Here is a 16918-nt window from a genome sequence, read left to right on the forward strand (position 1 = left end):
ATGGGAGTGCCTGACCACCTTATCAATTTCCTGAGAAATCTATATATGGGACAGGAAGCAACATTTAGAACTGGATATGGAACAACTGATTGGTTCAAAATTGGGAAAGGAGTACAACAAGGCTGTATATTGTCTCCCACCTTATTTAACTTATATGCAGAATACATCATGTGAAAGGCTGGACTGGGTGAATCCCAAGCCAGAATTAAGATTGCTGGAAGAAATATCAAAAACCTCAGATATGCAGATGATACCACTCTGATGGCAGAAAGTGAGGACGAATTAAAGAACCTCTTAATGAGGGTGAAAGAGGAGAGCGCAAAAAATGGTCTGAAGCTCAACATAAAAAAAAAAAACTAAGATCATGGCCACTGGTCCCATCACCTGCTGGCAAATAGAAAGGGAAAATATGGAGGTAGTGACATTTACTTTCTTGGGCTCCATGATCACTGCAGATGGAGACAGCAGTCACGAAATTAAAAGACATCTGCTTCTTGGGAGGAAAGCAATGATAAACCTAGACAGCATTTTAAAATGCAAAGACATTACCTTGCCGACAAAGGTCCGCATAGTCAAAGCTGTGGTTTTTCCAATAGGGATGTACGGAAGTGAGAATTGGACCATAAAGGAGGCTGACCGCTGAAGAATTGATGCTTTTGAGTTGTGTTGCTGGAGGCGACTCTTGAGAGTCCCCTGGATTGCAAGGAGAACAAACCGATCCATTTTGAAAGAAATCAACCCTGAGTGCTCACTGGAAAGAAAGATTCCGAAGCTGAGACTCCAATACTTTGGCCATCTCATGAGAAGAGAAGACTCCCTGGAAAAGACCCTGATGTTTGGAAAATGTGAAGGCAAGAGGACAAGGGGACTACATAGGATGAAATAGTTGGACAGTGTCACTGAAGCTACCAACATAAATTTGACCCAACTCCGGGAGGCAGTGGAAGACAGGAGGGCCTGGCATGCTCTGGTCCATGGGGTCACGAACCGTTGGACACGACTAAACAGCAAAAAACCCCAGTGATATCAGTTGGATTGACTTTTAGTAGATACAACTGCTCTGTTGTTTACATATGAAGAACGCAAATTTGTGTTGCTCTTTTACTTTGCAACATTGCACAAGTCCTTTATAGCAGATAGGCCTGAGTATTTCACAAGGAGTTTTGAGTTAGAATTTTTAAGCGTGGAATAAAACAGACACATCTAATATATATTCCTGAATTCTAAACATATACTTAGTGATTAGTGTCATATCTTTGCAACTATCTTTTGAAGTCACTGTTTCTGCTTTGACTTTTCTTTACTTGTATGTAGAGAGAACAACTCAAGGTGAAGCAACCGTCTTTCTGCTGAGGTGTTCATAATGCCAATGATGTAAAGATTTTTATTTATTCTTTTAAAACTGAAAAATATACAATGAAGTAACAAAACAAAGACATTAATCAGGCAACTTAGACAAGCAGCAATAGGGAGTGCGTCATGGGTAGAACAATCCTCCAACCAAAATGCTTGCCAACTGTTGCTCTCCATATTTATTTCTTTTGTTATGCTTTATGCTAGAAATTAACGACAGCAATGTTTTCATATCTCTCTATCCTGTTTGCAAAATTATATGTATTATACTTTCAAACTGACTTCAAAAGGCTAAATTCTACTTATTAGTTCCAACTACATCTATAGTTCATATACAGTATCTGTAGTATAGATATCAATGTGACAAACCCAGACCTACTGGGATCTATCACACAGTTACTAAGCTGCCACCAACCATTCCCTATAATAAGTCACACAGACCAGGGATGGATTTTTAAACAATAAAAGAATAAGGTTTATTTTAAATACAAACAGGGTAAATAAAACAATCAGGTGAATAAAATAAAGTAACGTGGCTTATTCTCACACACACAAGCATACAGTTTGGTTCACCTAGAACCTTTAACTTAAAGCACAGACCCTGAACCCATCAGTTCTGGCTAACCCACAGACACCTGAACCTATCAGGTTGGTACTCTGACACACAGTAGTACCCTGTCAGACACCCAGACTCCCACAACAGCTTCTTCTTCCCCAGCTGCTGCTTCGTCCCAACCCAGTGTCTCACAGTCTGTCTCAGCATCTACTCTTCACCACACAGGCATCACATATTTATACAGTACAGCCCCTCCTCCTGATGTCCCGCCTTCCACTCCCCATAGGATGGAACTTTCCCTCCAAACCCATGACAGACAGGTAACATCAGTGCTGTTATGTAACACCTCCCCTCTTTAAAAGTTGTTTTGTAGGGGGAAAGCTAAAAGTGCTTTTCACCAAAAAACAACCTGCATAAAATACACAACAACATTTATACATACCATATAATACTTACATATACTTACACTCCAAGTTAACCATAGCAAATATGCATTTAAACATTTTACCATATACAGTACATCAATTTACCTTTATTAATACCAACCAAATTCAAAACCAGGTACATTTTAACTTTTTGTTTTCATTATATACATATAGTCCATGTTCTTTCGCCGTCTTCAGTCTTCAGGTCTTCTTGATAAGGCGTCAGCAACACAGTTCACTGACCCTCTGACCACCTTCACTTCAAAGTCATAGTCCTGTAAGTTCAAAGCCCACCTCATAAGTTTGCTATTGTGGGTTTTCATTGTCTTTAACCATTGCAATGGTGAATGGTCAGTACACAGAACAAAATGTCTTCCCCAGATGTAAGGCTTGGCCTTCTGGATCGCGTAGACTATGGCCAAACACTCCTTCTCCACGGTTGCCAAATGTCTCTCACCTTTTTGAAGTTTCCTACTCAGGTAGGACACTGGATGCTGGTCACCATTCTCATCCTCCTGGCACAGAACTGCTCCTACCCCGCTGTTAGACGCATCGGTGTAGATGATGAACTCCCGGTCGAAGTCTGGAGCACGCAGGACAGGATAGTTGATTAACGCCTCCTTCAACCTCTGGAACGCCGCCTCACAGTCGCTGGTCCACGGGATGCTGTCATCAGTCTTCTTCCTCGTCAGATCGGTCAGCGGAGCCGCAATCTCGCCAAACCTCGGGATGAACTTTCTGTAGTAGCCCACCAACCCAAGAAATGATTTGACTTTTTTCTTGGTGTTGGGTCTGGGCCAATCACGAACAGCTTCTATTTTGGCCTCCAGGGGTTTTATCACTCCTCCCCCTACCTTGTGACCCAAGTATTTTCTTTCTGGGATACCCAGCTGCAGTTTGCTCTCTCTGCAGAGCCTAGGCCAAAGCACTTCCTCCCCTGGGTTAAAGCGCCTCTCCCTGCCTTCCTGGTCATCCCAAGCTTTCTTTCTGACCTTTTGAGCTGGCAGGGTCTCTGCTGCTAGCTCTAGGTTTCTCCTTAGGTCATTCATCAAGGTGTCTATGTAAGTCACAACGTCTTGTGGGTCATCCTGGGTGATCTGCTCCCAATTTTGTTTGATCAAATCAAGGGGCCCTTTCACCCTTCTCCCAAATAGAAGTTCGAATGGACTGAACCCGGTACTGGCTTGTGGCACTGATCGATAAGCAAACAAAAGGGATTGCAGCTTCTGGTCCCAATTGTTTGGATTCTCTGCCAAGTAAGCCCTAATCATGCGCATTAGAGTCCCATTGAACTTCTCAGTTAACCCATTACTTTCAGGATGATAGGCAGTGGTTTCCTTGTGCTTAATTCCACAGATCTGCCATAAGCGTTTCATGAGCTTTGATGTGAACGATGCTCCCAAATCTGTGATTATCTCTGAGGCAAATCCCATCCTGGACATATACCCCACCAAAGCATCGGCCACTGTGTTAGTCTCAATGTTAGTCAAGGGTATGGCTTCAGGATACCTTGTGGCATGGTCCACAATTGTTAGGATGAACCTGTTCCCCCTCTTTGTGGCCTTGGGCAAAGGTCCCACTATATCCACCCCTATGCATTTGAACGGAGTGTCAATCACAGGCAAAGGGCACAACTTTGCTTTGGTCCTGTCGCGGTTATTCCCCTGCCTTTGACACACATCACATTGTTTACAGAACTCCCTGATCTGCTTCCCTATGTCAGGCCAGTAGAAATTCTGTGTGATTCTCTGCTGTGTCTTGTTCACTCCTAAGTGCGCAGCAAACATGTCAGAGTGACCCCTTTGTAAGATCATAGGGCGATACTTTTCAGGTACCACCAGCTGACTTCTGATCCCATCTCCCCCTTTTGAGATATTCCTCAGGGTTTCTCTATATAAAATCCCCTTTTTCTCCAGAAATCTCACTGGGGTTTCAGGTGTTAGCTGGGCGTCAGTCACCTGTTCAAAACACTTTTGGAGAGTGGCGTCTGCCTTTTGCTCCTGTCCAAATCTGCTGTCTGTGGTTAAGGTTTCCACCACAGCTTCTGAACTCCCCTCTGCTTCCGTCTCTGGCTCATCATTACCCCCCTGAACTGTCCCTGTGGTGGCTTGTGAGCGTGTAATCACTAGCACCCGCCTCACATGTTCAGCCAGGTCATTTCCCACGAGCACGGCTGCTGGCAGAGTCGATGAAATCGCTATCCGCCAATCTCCCCTCCAGCCTTGAAAGTTGACAGGTACCTCTGCTACTGGCAGAGAGATTATCTGCCCCTCAATCCCTGCCACCTTCATGCTCTCATTTGGGATTATAAACTCCCTAGGGATGATATCTGGATGGCACAGGGTTACCTGGGAACAAGTGTCCCGCAGTCCCCTATACTGACGGTCAAGTATTCCTACGTCCACCCCTGCTGTCTCAAACAACTGAGAATCTGTTTTTATCAGCAAGCAGCGCTTCACCTCCATAAGAGGACCATTTTCCTCAGCCTGATCAGCAGAGGTAGCTGTTCCAGACTGAGTAGTCATGGCAACAGGCTCCCTCTGTGACAATGAGCTTTGCTCCTTCTGGACACAGAACACAGCTTTTGGCTTGGTCCCACTAGCATTCTGAGGCACCATTCCTTTTAGCTGCTTTAATTTCTCACACTCTGAGATTAGATGACCCTTTCCCTGACAGAAATAACATTTTCTGGCGTATTTTGATTCTCTCTCATCTTGTTTTGGTTTTCCCTCCAAAATCTGAGGTCTTAGTTTCATGTCTGAGGGCTTCCCTTCACCATGGGCCCCTCCCCCTTGCTGGCTTTTCCCTGGTCCCTGAGAGTACTTGCTGTAGGTTTCTTTGGGTTTATCTACAGATTTCCCCTCACCCAAGGGCTTTCTTATTTGGGAAATAAAATCTGCAATCTCTGCGGCTGCTGCCACAGATTTCGGTTTCCTTTCCCTCACCTGGAATTTCAATTCCCCCTGCAGGACTGAATAGAACTGTTCCAGTGCTATCAAGTCTTTAAGCTGTTCATAGGTCTCTGTTCCTTCCTGCGATAGCCATTTCTCAAGCAGCCTCACCAATTGGGCCCCCACTTGGGTAAAAGTCTGTTCTGGCTTTTTGGTGAGGGACCTGAATCTTTGTCTCAGCTGCTCTGCATTTATCCCATGTCTGGCAAACACCAGTTTTTTAAACTCTGCAAAATCTTTCATCAATTCCTCAGGCATCTCGGCATAAACCTCAGCCAGGCTACCACTGATTAAAGATCGCATGATGGTCATCTTCTCAGTTTCCCTCACTGAGAAGTCCACAAACGCTCTTTCCACTAAGGAAAAGAACACCTCAGGGCAATCTCCCTTGTGGTACACAGGGAATTTCTTCAGGTCAGCCTTAGACAATTGGCCTCCCTCAGAATCCCTATTATTATTATTGTTCTGGTTCATCAGTTCCAGTTTTTTTAATTCAAACGCCATTTTCTCCCTCTGCAATTCCCTCTCCATTTCCATTCTCTCTCTCTCTAATCTTTCTTCTTTTTCCAATTGCCTCATCCTCAATTCATGCTGTTGGGCTATGAGCAATTTTCTGAGCTCTGGGTTCTGTTCTCCTGTGCTGTCACCCTGCACGGAGCCAAATTCATCCTCAGAACCTTGGTCAATCTGGGGGTCTTTCACTTCACTCATTTCTGCTACTTGGCTTCGAGTCAAGGGCATAACCCCCCCCTCAGAACAGGCTGCTTTAAAAGTCAAGCCTCAGAATAAAACGACCACTTTTTTTCCTTCTTGCCTCAGAACCAGCTCTCCCTAGAGATTGCTGCTGTTCTTCAGCACTTAAATCGCAACAGTATCGAGTCAGAGCCTACCCCCCTCTGCTGGGCCTCTCAGCTGGCAAGCTAGCTCGCTGTTGCTACGCAGTTTTGCCTCAGCGTTCTCCCGCCAAAATCAGGCTGCCTCAGAGCACCTAAATCTAAGTCTCCCCAGTTGGCACGTTCTTCTACTAGCGCACCTCCCCGTGAGGTACACCTAGAAGATTACCTACGCGCCTCAGACTGTCCCTGACTAGATCCCCCTTGCTCTGGGCACACTTGCCAAGGCTTTGCTGGACCGCTGGACAACTGGACCAGTCGTATCCCACCGCTGCCACCAATCAATGTGACAAACCCAGACCTACTGGGATCTATCACACAGTTACTAAGCTGCCACCAACCATTCCCTATAATAAGTCACACAGACCAGGGATGGATTTTTAAACAATAAAAGAATAAGGTTTATTTTAAATACAAACAGGGTAAATAAAACAATCAGGTGAATAAAATAAAGTAACGTGGCTTATTCTCACACACACAAGCATACAGTTTGGTTCACCTAGAACCTTTAACTTAAAGCACAGACCCTGAACCCATCAGTTCTGGCTAACCCACAGACACCTGAACCTATCAGGTTGGTACTCTGACACACAGTAGTACCCTGTCAGACACCCAGACTCCCACAACAGCTTCTTCTTCCCCAGCTGCTGCTTCGTCCCAACCCAGTGTCTCACAGTCTGTCTCAGCATCTACTCTTCACCACACAGGCATCACATATTTATACAGTACAGCCCCTCCTCCTGATGTCCCGCCTTCCACTCCCCATAGGATGGAACTTTCCCTCCAAACCCATGACAGACAGGTAACATCAGTGCTGTTATGTAACAATATCCTCCTACAATAAGCTTTCAAACCCTTGGGTCCCAGATGCTACAGTAATTCTATGTTTGAGAAGAATTTTGGAATTGTTGTAGAGCGCAACCAGAATATGAGCCAACAGTGCTATGTGGCTGCAAAAAATGCTAATGCTATTTTAGGCAACATTAATAGAAATATAGTCTCCAAATGCTGTAAAATACTTGTTCTCCTTTTTTCAGCACTGGTTAGGCTGAAAAACCCCCGTATCTGTGGGAGATCAGTTCCACAATCTCTTGTGGATGCCTAAAACCATTAATACGAGGGAGCATACTGTCCACAAGGAGGTGGGGCAAAGTCCACAATGGGGTGCCCTTGTATGTTGTATATAGAGCTGCAGCAAATCACAGATAAGTTAAACCGTGGATACTGATATCCAGATATTACTGTACTGTGTTCAGTTTGGACACTGCACTTTAAGAATGCAGACAAACTGAAGCACGTTTAGAGGATGGAAACAAGGATGATCAGGAGACTGCACACTGACGTAAGAGTGAAAGAACTGGACAGGTTTCGCCTTCAGGAAAGAAGATTGAGGGAGATATGATAGCACTCTTCAAATACTTGAAAGACCGTCATACAGAGGAGAGGCAGGATCTCTTCTCAGTCATCCTAGAGTGCAAGACAGGAAGCCAGATTTCATTTGAATATCAGGAAAAATCTTCCTGACTGTTAGAGCAGTACAACAATGGAACCAATTACCTGAAAAGGTGGTGAGCTCTCCAATGCTGGGAGCATCCAAGAAAAAATTAGACAACCATCTGTCAGATATACCTTGATTTGGATTTCTGCATAGAGCAGGGGTTTGGACTCGATGGTTTCATAGGCCCCTTCCAACTACATTATTCTATGATTCTGTGCTGGAATACAACAGTCACTGTCCACTTTGCATACCCTGTATGGAAGTTGTAATCCAATAACATCTGGGGCAGCAAGCTTCAGAAAGAGTGTCCTCCCATGATAACTGTAAGGGGGGGGGTCAGTCAACATTTGTATGACATACAAATGTTGCAGAACAACAAAAATCAATGAGATCCATCTTCTGGAGAGTGAGGTACTCCATCTTTTACTGTTAACACTATTCAAGCATTCTTTATCATATTTTGTAAACAAAAGTGAAGGAGGAGAGTGCTAACTGACCATCATCACTTTGCTTGCTTATAAATTGACAGCTCTGAAGGGGGAGCTTCTTGTGCCATGGAGAATCTTCACATAAGACAACCCTGATCACTCATTGTGTTTACCTAACATGTTAAGCATTCTGGGGTGCATGCTTAACATATTGGGTAAACACAATGGGTAGCACCTGAATAGAGATGTTCTTGATTTAGGAATACAACCTCATGATTAAGCACCACCTTCTGTCTGAATTTAGATACAAATCATGGAATGTGTGAGGTAATGGGTTGGAGGGGAGGGAGTGCAGGCTCAGCAATCTTTTTGAATTTAAAGATGTTAGCAGTGTTTCCTCTTCTCCTGTAATTATTTATTTCTCATCAATGTTTAATTTCTTCCTACAACACGAGCTGCTGAAGTTTGGAACTATTGTTTCCTGAACTGTAAGGGTGTTGGGATGGTTGTGTTTTCTCAGCTGCGTGGTAAATGTGGTCCATACAATTCTCTGCCTGTCGACTTAAGAGTCAGCTGTGATACAACAAGGTTGACATACAAAGCATAACTCACAGATTTTTTTAAAAAAAGACAGTGTTGGAGTTTCATTATGTTGTTGTTAAACAGTAGTGTTGTCACCCTCCATTACATTGAGTAATGATATGCTTCATGATGTGGTGAGTAATAATTCTGAGATGACACACTATCTACAAGATGTTCTTCAGAATTAAGCCCGAGTTCAATAGGCATATGAGGCACAGGAATGAGTCAGAGTGGCCCTCCCCCACCTCCATCTTCTCCCAGTATGGGTTCCGATGGTATGGTTAGTGGGATTCTTCCTATACCAGGTATGCAGAATCAGATGAACAGCCAGATGTCTGGCCTTACCACATGTCTGTGGAAGGGCCTGAACCTACACTAAACCAGCTGAACACAAAAATAAACCCTGGGTGATAGGTTTCAGACATACAATGTACACCTTGAGGTATTTGTAAAATATCCTCAATCAGGGGATATTTTAAAAGGAAGCACTATGTTTAAAGCACAGATATTTTAAATTCAAATACCTTTATCTCTGAGTAGTTGAGCGGTGGGTCAATTGGGCAGAACAATACAACTGGCAAATGAGAGCTCCATGTAGTCTTCTGGTGTATCCTAGCTCTATAAGCACAGATCTTCTCCTATTTGACATGATCCCCAGGGACCTTTATAATAAATGCTAGAATTGACATTTGTTGTACCTTTGATCTAATTAAGTCCTTTTATCTGAAATTCAGATGCAATTTTTTTTTCATCCCACAGGCCAGCATAAAATTAAGTTCATCCCTGAGATGGTGGGTCCCATGTTAGAAATGACGCTCATTCCTGAAACTGAACTCCGAAAAGCTACCATCCCGATATTCTTTGATATGATGCAGTGTGAATTTCATTCTACCCGAAGCTTTCAGATGGTAAGAACAATCTGTTTGCAAAGCAGGAACATGTGTTCTGTTTTGAGAAAGGAAAAGAAGAAATGCAAGTTTCACATCATTTGTGTAACATGGGCTTGGATTGGCCTGCACAGTGTGACCAGGTGTTGTGTAGTACAGGTCCGCGTAGTGTATTGTGAGGTGGTTTTCCTCCCTGCAGGCCAAAAGTTACATCCCAGATATATAGAGCCTATGACTGCCGTTCTGTGACATTATTAAGCTGTTCTGAGAAGAATCAGATAGGAGCCTGTTCAAACTGGATTGCACATTTTACCCTAATTCTGTTCACAGAAATTGAGCAAAGCTATTTCATTTTATAGGACAGCCCTCCTTCATTCTTCAAGACATCACTAAAAGGGGCAGAAAAGCCTGTTTTATATAGAGGCAGATCACTGGTCCGTCTACCCCAGTATTTTCTATCAGTACTCACAGTGCCTCTGTCAGAATTCAAATGTGGCACTCCTAGAGATGTTGAAGGTGTAGCCTTTTGTGCATGCCCTGTGCCCTCTTGTGAAGTCCTGGCAATCTCTACAAAAATATTCCTTAAAAATCCTCCGTTCAACACTAAAAAGATTTGACAGGAATTGGTAGGCTGCTGTTTGAATGCCAGGAACACAATTATCCAACCTTATTAGTCACATCAACAAAGTTTATACATATTAGCTCATTTTCTGTAGGAGACATTGAGAACCACAATATGTGAGGGAATACTTTATATTGTTTACAATACTTTAATTTCAGAACATAAAGACCTATAGTATCCTCCTTCTCAAACAAGGATAAAATTAATAACACTATAATATCAGTATCTTTCATTCCCACCTTCACTGTATTTGACTTCAGGGAGCTGTGCACTATGTTACATAAGGATCCTCAGGGCTAAACTTGAACAGTTTTAAAGTTACACTATGCACTCACTGTTAGAAATAATTAAGTTGATTCGAAGGTAAGTTGGAAGTTAAACTGCTTTATGTTAGCTTGTAATACTGAAGGAAGGCCCATAAAGTAGTGTGGATAGTTACAAAGTTCCCCACACTGCATTCTGCACTGACTCTTCACACCACTGTAGTTTTCCCTCTGCCTTTGGTAGAGGGAGAATTTGAAAAAGAAAAGTTTCAGGCAGACATATTCCCCTGTCCCTTCTAAACAGTTCACCTCCCAGAGGAAGACAGGGAAGGAGGTCATCACATGTGCTCCTGCCCTTGGTCCAGAGTTAGTGCACGTGGGTGGGTGCTAAGTGACTCAAAGCATGTCACTAGATCAGGACCAGGTGGGTTGAAAGCTCAGTACATATTGGGAAGCTGAAATCCCCAAAAATACGTATTAGGATCCTTGTGGGGTGTCCTTTTGAATTAAAACCATGTAAAGGAGTAGCAACTTGTTTGTTATTTATTTTGCTATTGTTTTAAGAATTCCATTAGTGAGAGAGCCAGAATGAACTCTACACAAGAACTTGTATAGAGTTCATTCTGGCTTTCTCGCTAATGGGAGCACTTTTTAAAAAACATCCCTTCATATGGCATCAGCCCTGGTTCTGTTCTGTGATCTGAAAGCCACCGTATAATTCAAATTAACCCTCTGAAAGAGACAGAATCTACTTGTAGGAAGTAAGATGTGGGCTACAAGAAATGTTGGAAGGCTGAAGAGAAAACATTGTAATGACTGACCTGAACTCTTGACATCTGTGTTATTCCTCTTTTTAAAACAAAATGCAAATAGCCTGGGCCAGAGAAATGAAATAACAAAAAGTTATGCTTATATACTCTAACTTTAACTTGGATTCCTGCATTGAGCCAGGGGTGGATCTCGATGGTCTTATAGTCCCCTTCTAACTCAGGTGTTCTAAAACCATGCAATCCAACATGCATCTCTGCTCAGATGTAAGTCCCACACAGATCTTCTCCCACACATGTGAGTACAGGATTGCAGTTTTAACTGTTTTTCTGTCACAACATTGTGCCCTCCACACAAAATATGTTCAAAAATATATATTTAGAGAAAAGATGGACTGTATTTATCACAAATAAACAAGAAGATAAGAGTAAAAGTATATTAACGTTTAAAAGTTACATCTTGACTTCCGCTAGGCAACATGGTTTTGACCAATAAGATACAAGGGGGTGAGGATTAAGGAAGCAGGGACGAAAGGCAAAAGAAGGGTTTCGCGGAACAAATGGCAGATAGGTCTTTCAGAAGCTCATGTAGTTGTTTCCTTTACTTTAAAACTCCTTCAAACGTAAACTGAACTGCATTAGATATTGGGAGTCACTAACATTAAACTAGACTGTCAACTGTTTTCAGCCAACTTATTTTTTCATGACCTATAGTGTTATCACACTGTGATAATGAAGTCCATAAAATAATAATTTACTTGTCTGTTTGAAAAGGGACGTTCTTTTGTCTATCTTAAACTATGTTTTAGCAGTAGATGGTAGGCTGAGAAGGGTGTTTTTAGGACCAAGAAAAATATTTGGCTTTCTTTTCTTGTCCTTATTCTATTATAAAAATATATTTAAAAAACATAGAACAGATATCTTCTCATTTACATCATTGCTGAATTCTGGTGGGTTTTTTTTTAAAGCCATGCCTGAGCTTGCATGCTTTAATCAATGCCATTATCTGTAACCCTCAGCTTGGAAAATGTTGGATGGTTAAAGCCCTGTCTGGAATAATTAACTACCTAAGTTCCATACACGTCTTTGTGTTAACGGTGAATTCTCACTGTGTCTGGGAAGGTTAAAAGTGTGCACATTCACCATTTGAGTGAAAGATAATTCACAGAACATTCTGTAAGAAGAGTTCAGCTGCAGTGCTCTGTATGAAATTTTATCATGCTAACCATAAAGGAGACCAAAATCTATAAACAGACCCAGATTTTACAGGATCAGGTGCATTGACTCAGTATACTTAACACCTGGAGTCCTCACAAAGTTGGTATCAGTGCCAATTCCAGTCATGTGGAGACAGTAAAGCAGATTGACTCAGTACGTGTCAGGGTAAGACAGAGCTGTAGGCAACTATCCTATTAGAGCACAGAATTCTTCTGGGGGTTATTGGTAGGAGACTGTCACAAACAGAGCTGAAAAGCAAAGCCAGGGTGCCAAAGCTAAAAAAGATACAAACCAAACCAAAATGTGAAAAAGGCCTAAGCCAGAAGCCTTTTCTAGCTCTTCCTATTTAGCAAGGCCTAGTGGCCACCCTGGGTTGTCAGGGTAGTAGGGCCAGTCCATAGCCTGAGTAGGGCCAGTCCATAACCTTTACTATAGGGAAAGGCAGATATTGTTGGACCAACTCCCACAGCGCCCTACCATTAGCTATGCTGATTAGGACTGATGTGAACTGCACTTTGACAATATCTAAATAGTACAACTCTTACACCTCTGCTTTTTGCTGCCTAGAAAGAGGGTCTAATTGTACTTCTGATGGATCATATATGGATTCTTGATGGGTTCAAGATTTCCAGGTGCTGTCCCCAGCAATTCCTCAAAGTCAGCTACATTTTTAAAAAACCCTATTGGGCTAATTTCAAATTCTGTATAGACTAGGGCCAGCCAAAGACCCTAGGCGACTCATAAATGACTGTTAATGTAACAAGTCTTCCCTGTTGTTCATTCTTAGCATTTCTTGAGATGGGATGTTCAGTTAGCCAGCATGGTTAATAAATTGAACTTGTCCATTCTGTTACAAAAAAACACACACACACAGAGAGAGCACAATATATTGTGTCACTCTTTGACACATTATTTCATAATAAAATTCTATTATGATAATGGGGTTGCCCAATTAAAACACGAGTATTGATTTATTGATTGGATTATTTATTCTGAGCCTTATTTTAATAGTAGGCAACATGATAAAAATAATACCTGTGTACTTTTACTGTACAAATCTAGCGTTTAACATAATCCAGTATCCAGCTGGGGATCCATCTTGAATCAGAGAAAGCCAACAAGGCTAGTTTGTAGAGCCAAAGAAATAAAGGAAAAAAAATCACACATGGCTATAAAATAAACAAATGGATAATACACATGATTGCTAACACTGAACTACTGATGCAAATAAAAGTCCTCTGGCTAGAGTTCTGTTATGAAAAGAAGGTAATTGAGTTGAGGCTGTCAGCAAGAATGAACAGCGAATCTTTATTCAATTCTGGAGGTTGACATTAAATTATAATATCAACAAGGCAATACTGTTTTAGCCAGTTGTCAGTGGGTGTTTTAACTTTTGTTTTTCCTAGAACTTGAACATTAATAATTGTCACTTGCAGTGCATGATACTCTTCCTGGGAGCATTCTAAAGCACTGAGAAACACTAATTGCTCACCAGTGCAATCCTGTCCACATGTACTCTGAAGTAAACTCATGTGCATTCAATGAAACTTGCTTCCTGTTGAGCATGTGTAGGACTGAAACCTAAATATCAAGGATAGGAGCATAACTATCACTTTTGGTACCCAGGACTTTGCCGTTCTATTAGTTAAGATTGGGTCATATGAGGTTGCATGTGCAGGGTGAGGATGAAGAAATGGGAGGGAATGCCAGAGTATGAGCGTGCAGTGGCCAAATATGGGAGCAGAATATACTCCCAGTCTTTCTGTTAACTCCATATGTTTTGTATACTCAAGGGTTTTGTAAATATATCTGCTATGTTCCTCTCTGACTCTTCATGTCATCATTTGTTACCATGTAATTCATTTGCATGTACCCTGAGTTACCAATGTACCTTTTGTATTTATATTCACTATCATGACATACCCACACCAAAGCTCTTTGGTGAGATTCCCTTATTGGCTCTTTGTGACCTCCTAGGTGTCTGCCTTTCTTCTTTAACTATGTGTTCATTTTCTCTCTCACTACAAGCCCCATCTTCCTCTTCTTCTTCTGAGTCATCACTGGAACTTTCTTCTGCCTCTTTCTTATTTGTTTGTTTGTTTGTTTTACTTGTATCCCTGCAAGGGTCTCCAGGTGGCTTCCAACATCAATTTAAACAGTTCAGTTGAAACAAACACACTAAAAACCAATATGGTTACCTCTTTACAGTGGACCCTCGACTTACGGAATTAATCTGTATTGGAACGGTGGCCACAGGTCGAAAAGTCCGTAGATCGAGGGTCCATTTCCAATAGGAATGCACTGAAAACCATTTAATCCATTCCAGGCAAAGAAAAAAAATCCTGGGCTTCCAAAGCTGCACCTGCTGCCCTCTGTCTCCCGTCCCTGGTGCCCTCTGCCTTTCGTCCCTGTGTGAACAGAAGGCAAAGGGTATCAGGGATGGGAGACAGAGGGCAGCAGGTGCAGTTTTGGAAGCCGAAAGCCGCTCCACGCCCACTGCCGGCTTTCGGCTTCCCACTTCACGAGCGTCAAAACCGCTTTCGCTGTCCCTGTCTCCCATCCCCGGTGCCGACTGCCTTCTGTCCCTGTGGGGGACAGCGGGGATGGGAGACAGAGGGCAGCAAAGGGGGGGGTTGTGTAGCCCAGGAAGCGGAAAGCCGCTCAGCCCACGCTGCCGGCTTTCGGAGCTACTCCACCCCCGCTGCTTGCTTTTGGCTTCCCGAACTTCAAAACCCCCTTTGCTGTCCCTGTCTCCCATCCCTGGTGCGCTCTGCCTTCTGTCCCTGTGAGTCTTGTCTGGATTAGGCTTCAATTTATTAACCCTCATCCAGTCCATTATCAGGTCCAGACATGAGTTCAGTTTAGAGACTGCCTCACCTGGATTGGTGGAAAACGAGAGGTAGAGGAGAGTATTGTTAGCAAAGTGCTGACTCCTCAGCCCAAACCTCCTGATGGCCTCTCCCAACAGTTTCATGTAGATGTTGAACAGTATGGGGGACAATATTGAGCCCCAAGGAGAAAAACTTGGCCGAGCCATTGTCCCTCAGCACCACCTTCTGGACACGGTCAGCCAGAAAGGAACAGAACCCTTTTGTGTTTTTTTTCTATCGAGAGAGAAGAGACTAGATGTATGGCACATACTTGGTGTGGGCAGGTTCTTACACTTTCATCCCCAATTGCCAATAGGTGGGTTGCAAGTTGTTGTTGTTTTTTTTTTTTTGCCCTCTAAATTTCAGCACCAGTGGTCACTTCCCCATTGCCCCAAACCTGTTACAGCTCTGAGTGGTGGCCCAAGTGTAGCCTTCCTAATGTTTATTGGATTAGGACATTCAGTTGTCAGAGTCAGTGTTGAATTTTTTTTCTTGTATCTGGAGAGGCTGCACTGTGCTCACCCATGTCTGTGGAATAGTTTGCAAATATTAGCACATTGAGGGATATTTGAAGAGTGATGCTCCTGAGAGGAGCAAGCCAGCTTTCAGTAGAATAAGTGTGTGAATGTTTAAAAATTACAAATATCAAACTTTGCATGCTTAAATGTAACACACAAACTTGAATGGATGTGGCACTCTTAAAGGGACCTGAGATACTAACATCTTACCTCACTCTGAAGAAATGTTGGCATGAATTTCTAACATGAATCTCAGCTCAGCATCTTCTTTTGGCGTTGCAAGTGAGGGATAAGTATAGCAGTACCATGTGAACTACAACAATTGTTCTCTTCAGTCCTCATGGTGATTATTGGCTGACACACAAACAACAGCATTTGTATGCTGTGAGTCGTTTCTGATTGAGTTGTTTTATTTGCACAATAAATTGAAAATTGCCAGCCAAGGGTATGTGTGTGTGTGGGGGGGTGGAACAATGCTGTTAGGTACACAGCTGTCAGGAAGGCAAGGTTTCCACACATCCTGTTGAATCTCATATCATGAGGCATAACGATTTTTATAAGCTGCACTGTAATAAGATCTAACCAGGACAGAGATTACAAGTTATTGACCTGCCCTCTAGGGACAGAGCTAGAATAAGAAATCAAAGTGTATGACAATCATTTAGTAATTTTATTATTTTTATTTTACAGCTGAATTTTTCACATGCTTTTGTGAAAGGCTGTTTTACATATTTAGAGCCAGCGTGATGATGGTTACGTGCTTTCAAAGAGCTAACAGATGGACATTTAGAAATCAAAGTCTGATAACAAATAGATATATTGGGTTAGGACAAAGCAGAACTTTCTTTTATTCACTTTGATAGGTTTAATAAGTTGCTGTGGAACAAAAAAAGTGTATATGAAAGTCATCAAATTGTCACCACAGTTTATGTCTCCTGCTACCTCATCAGCCCTTCTGGTTATCACATCTAGTAGATGGGATTTTTCTCTCCTTCATATCTTAATTTCTGGATTCTATACATCTACCCCAAGATTCCCAGTGTGGTGTGGTGGGTAGAGTGATGGACTACAACTCTGGAGACTAGGG

At 42.5% G+C, this 16918-nt stretch overlaps 1 protein-coding gene across 2 annotated transcripts in view; it reads left to right on the plus strand.

The window, feature by feature from the left end:
- Positions 1 to 16918, plus strand: part of DOCK1 (dedicator of cytokinesis 1) — a 489282-nt gene that overhangs the window by 357668 nt on the left and 114696 nt on the right. For both annotated transcript variants that reach the window (XM_078391202.1, XM_020791492.3), the window contains exon 33: positions 9446 to 9594. In XM_078391202.1, the coding sequence (XP_078247328.1) occupies positions 9446 to 9594 (149 nt within the window). The remainder of the gene's footprint in view (positions 1 to 9445; positions 9595 to 16918) is intronic.

This window comes from Pogona vitticeps, chromosome 3, assembly GCF_051106095.1.
Source record: "Pogona vitticeps strain Pit_001003342236 chromosome 3, PviZW2.1, whole genome shotgun sequence".
NCBI classification, from domain to species: Eukaryota; Metazoa; Chordata; class Lepidosauria; order Squamata; family Agamidae; genus Pogona; species Pogona vitticeps.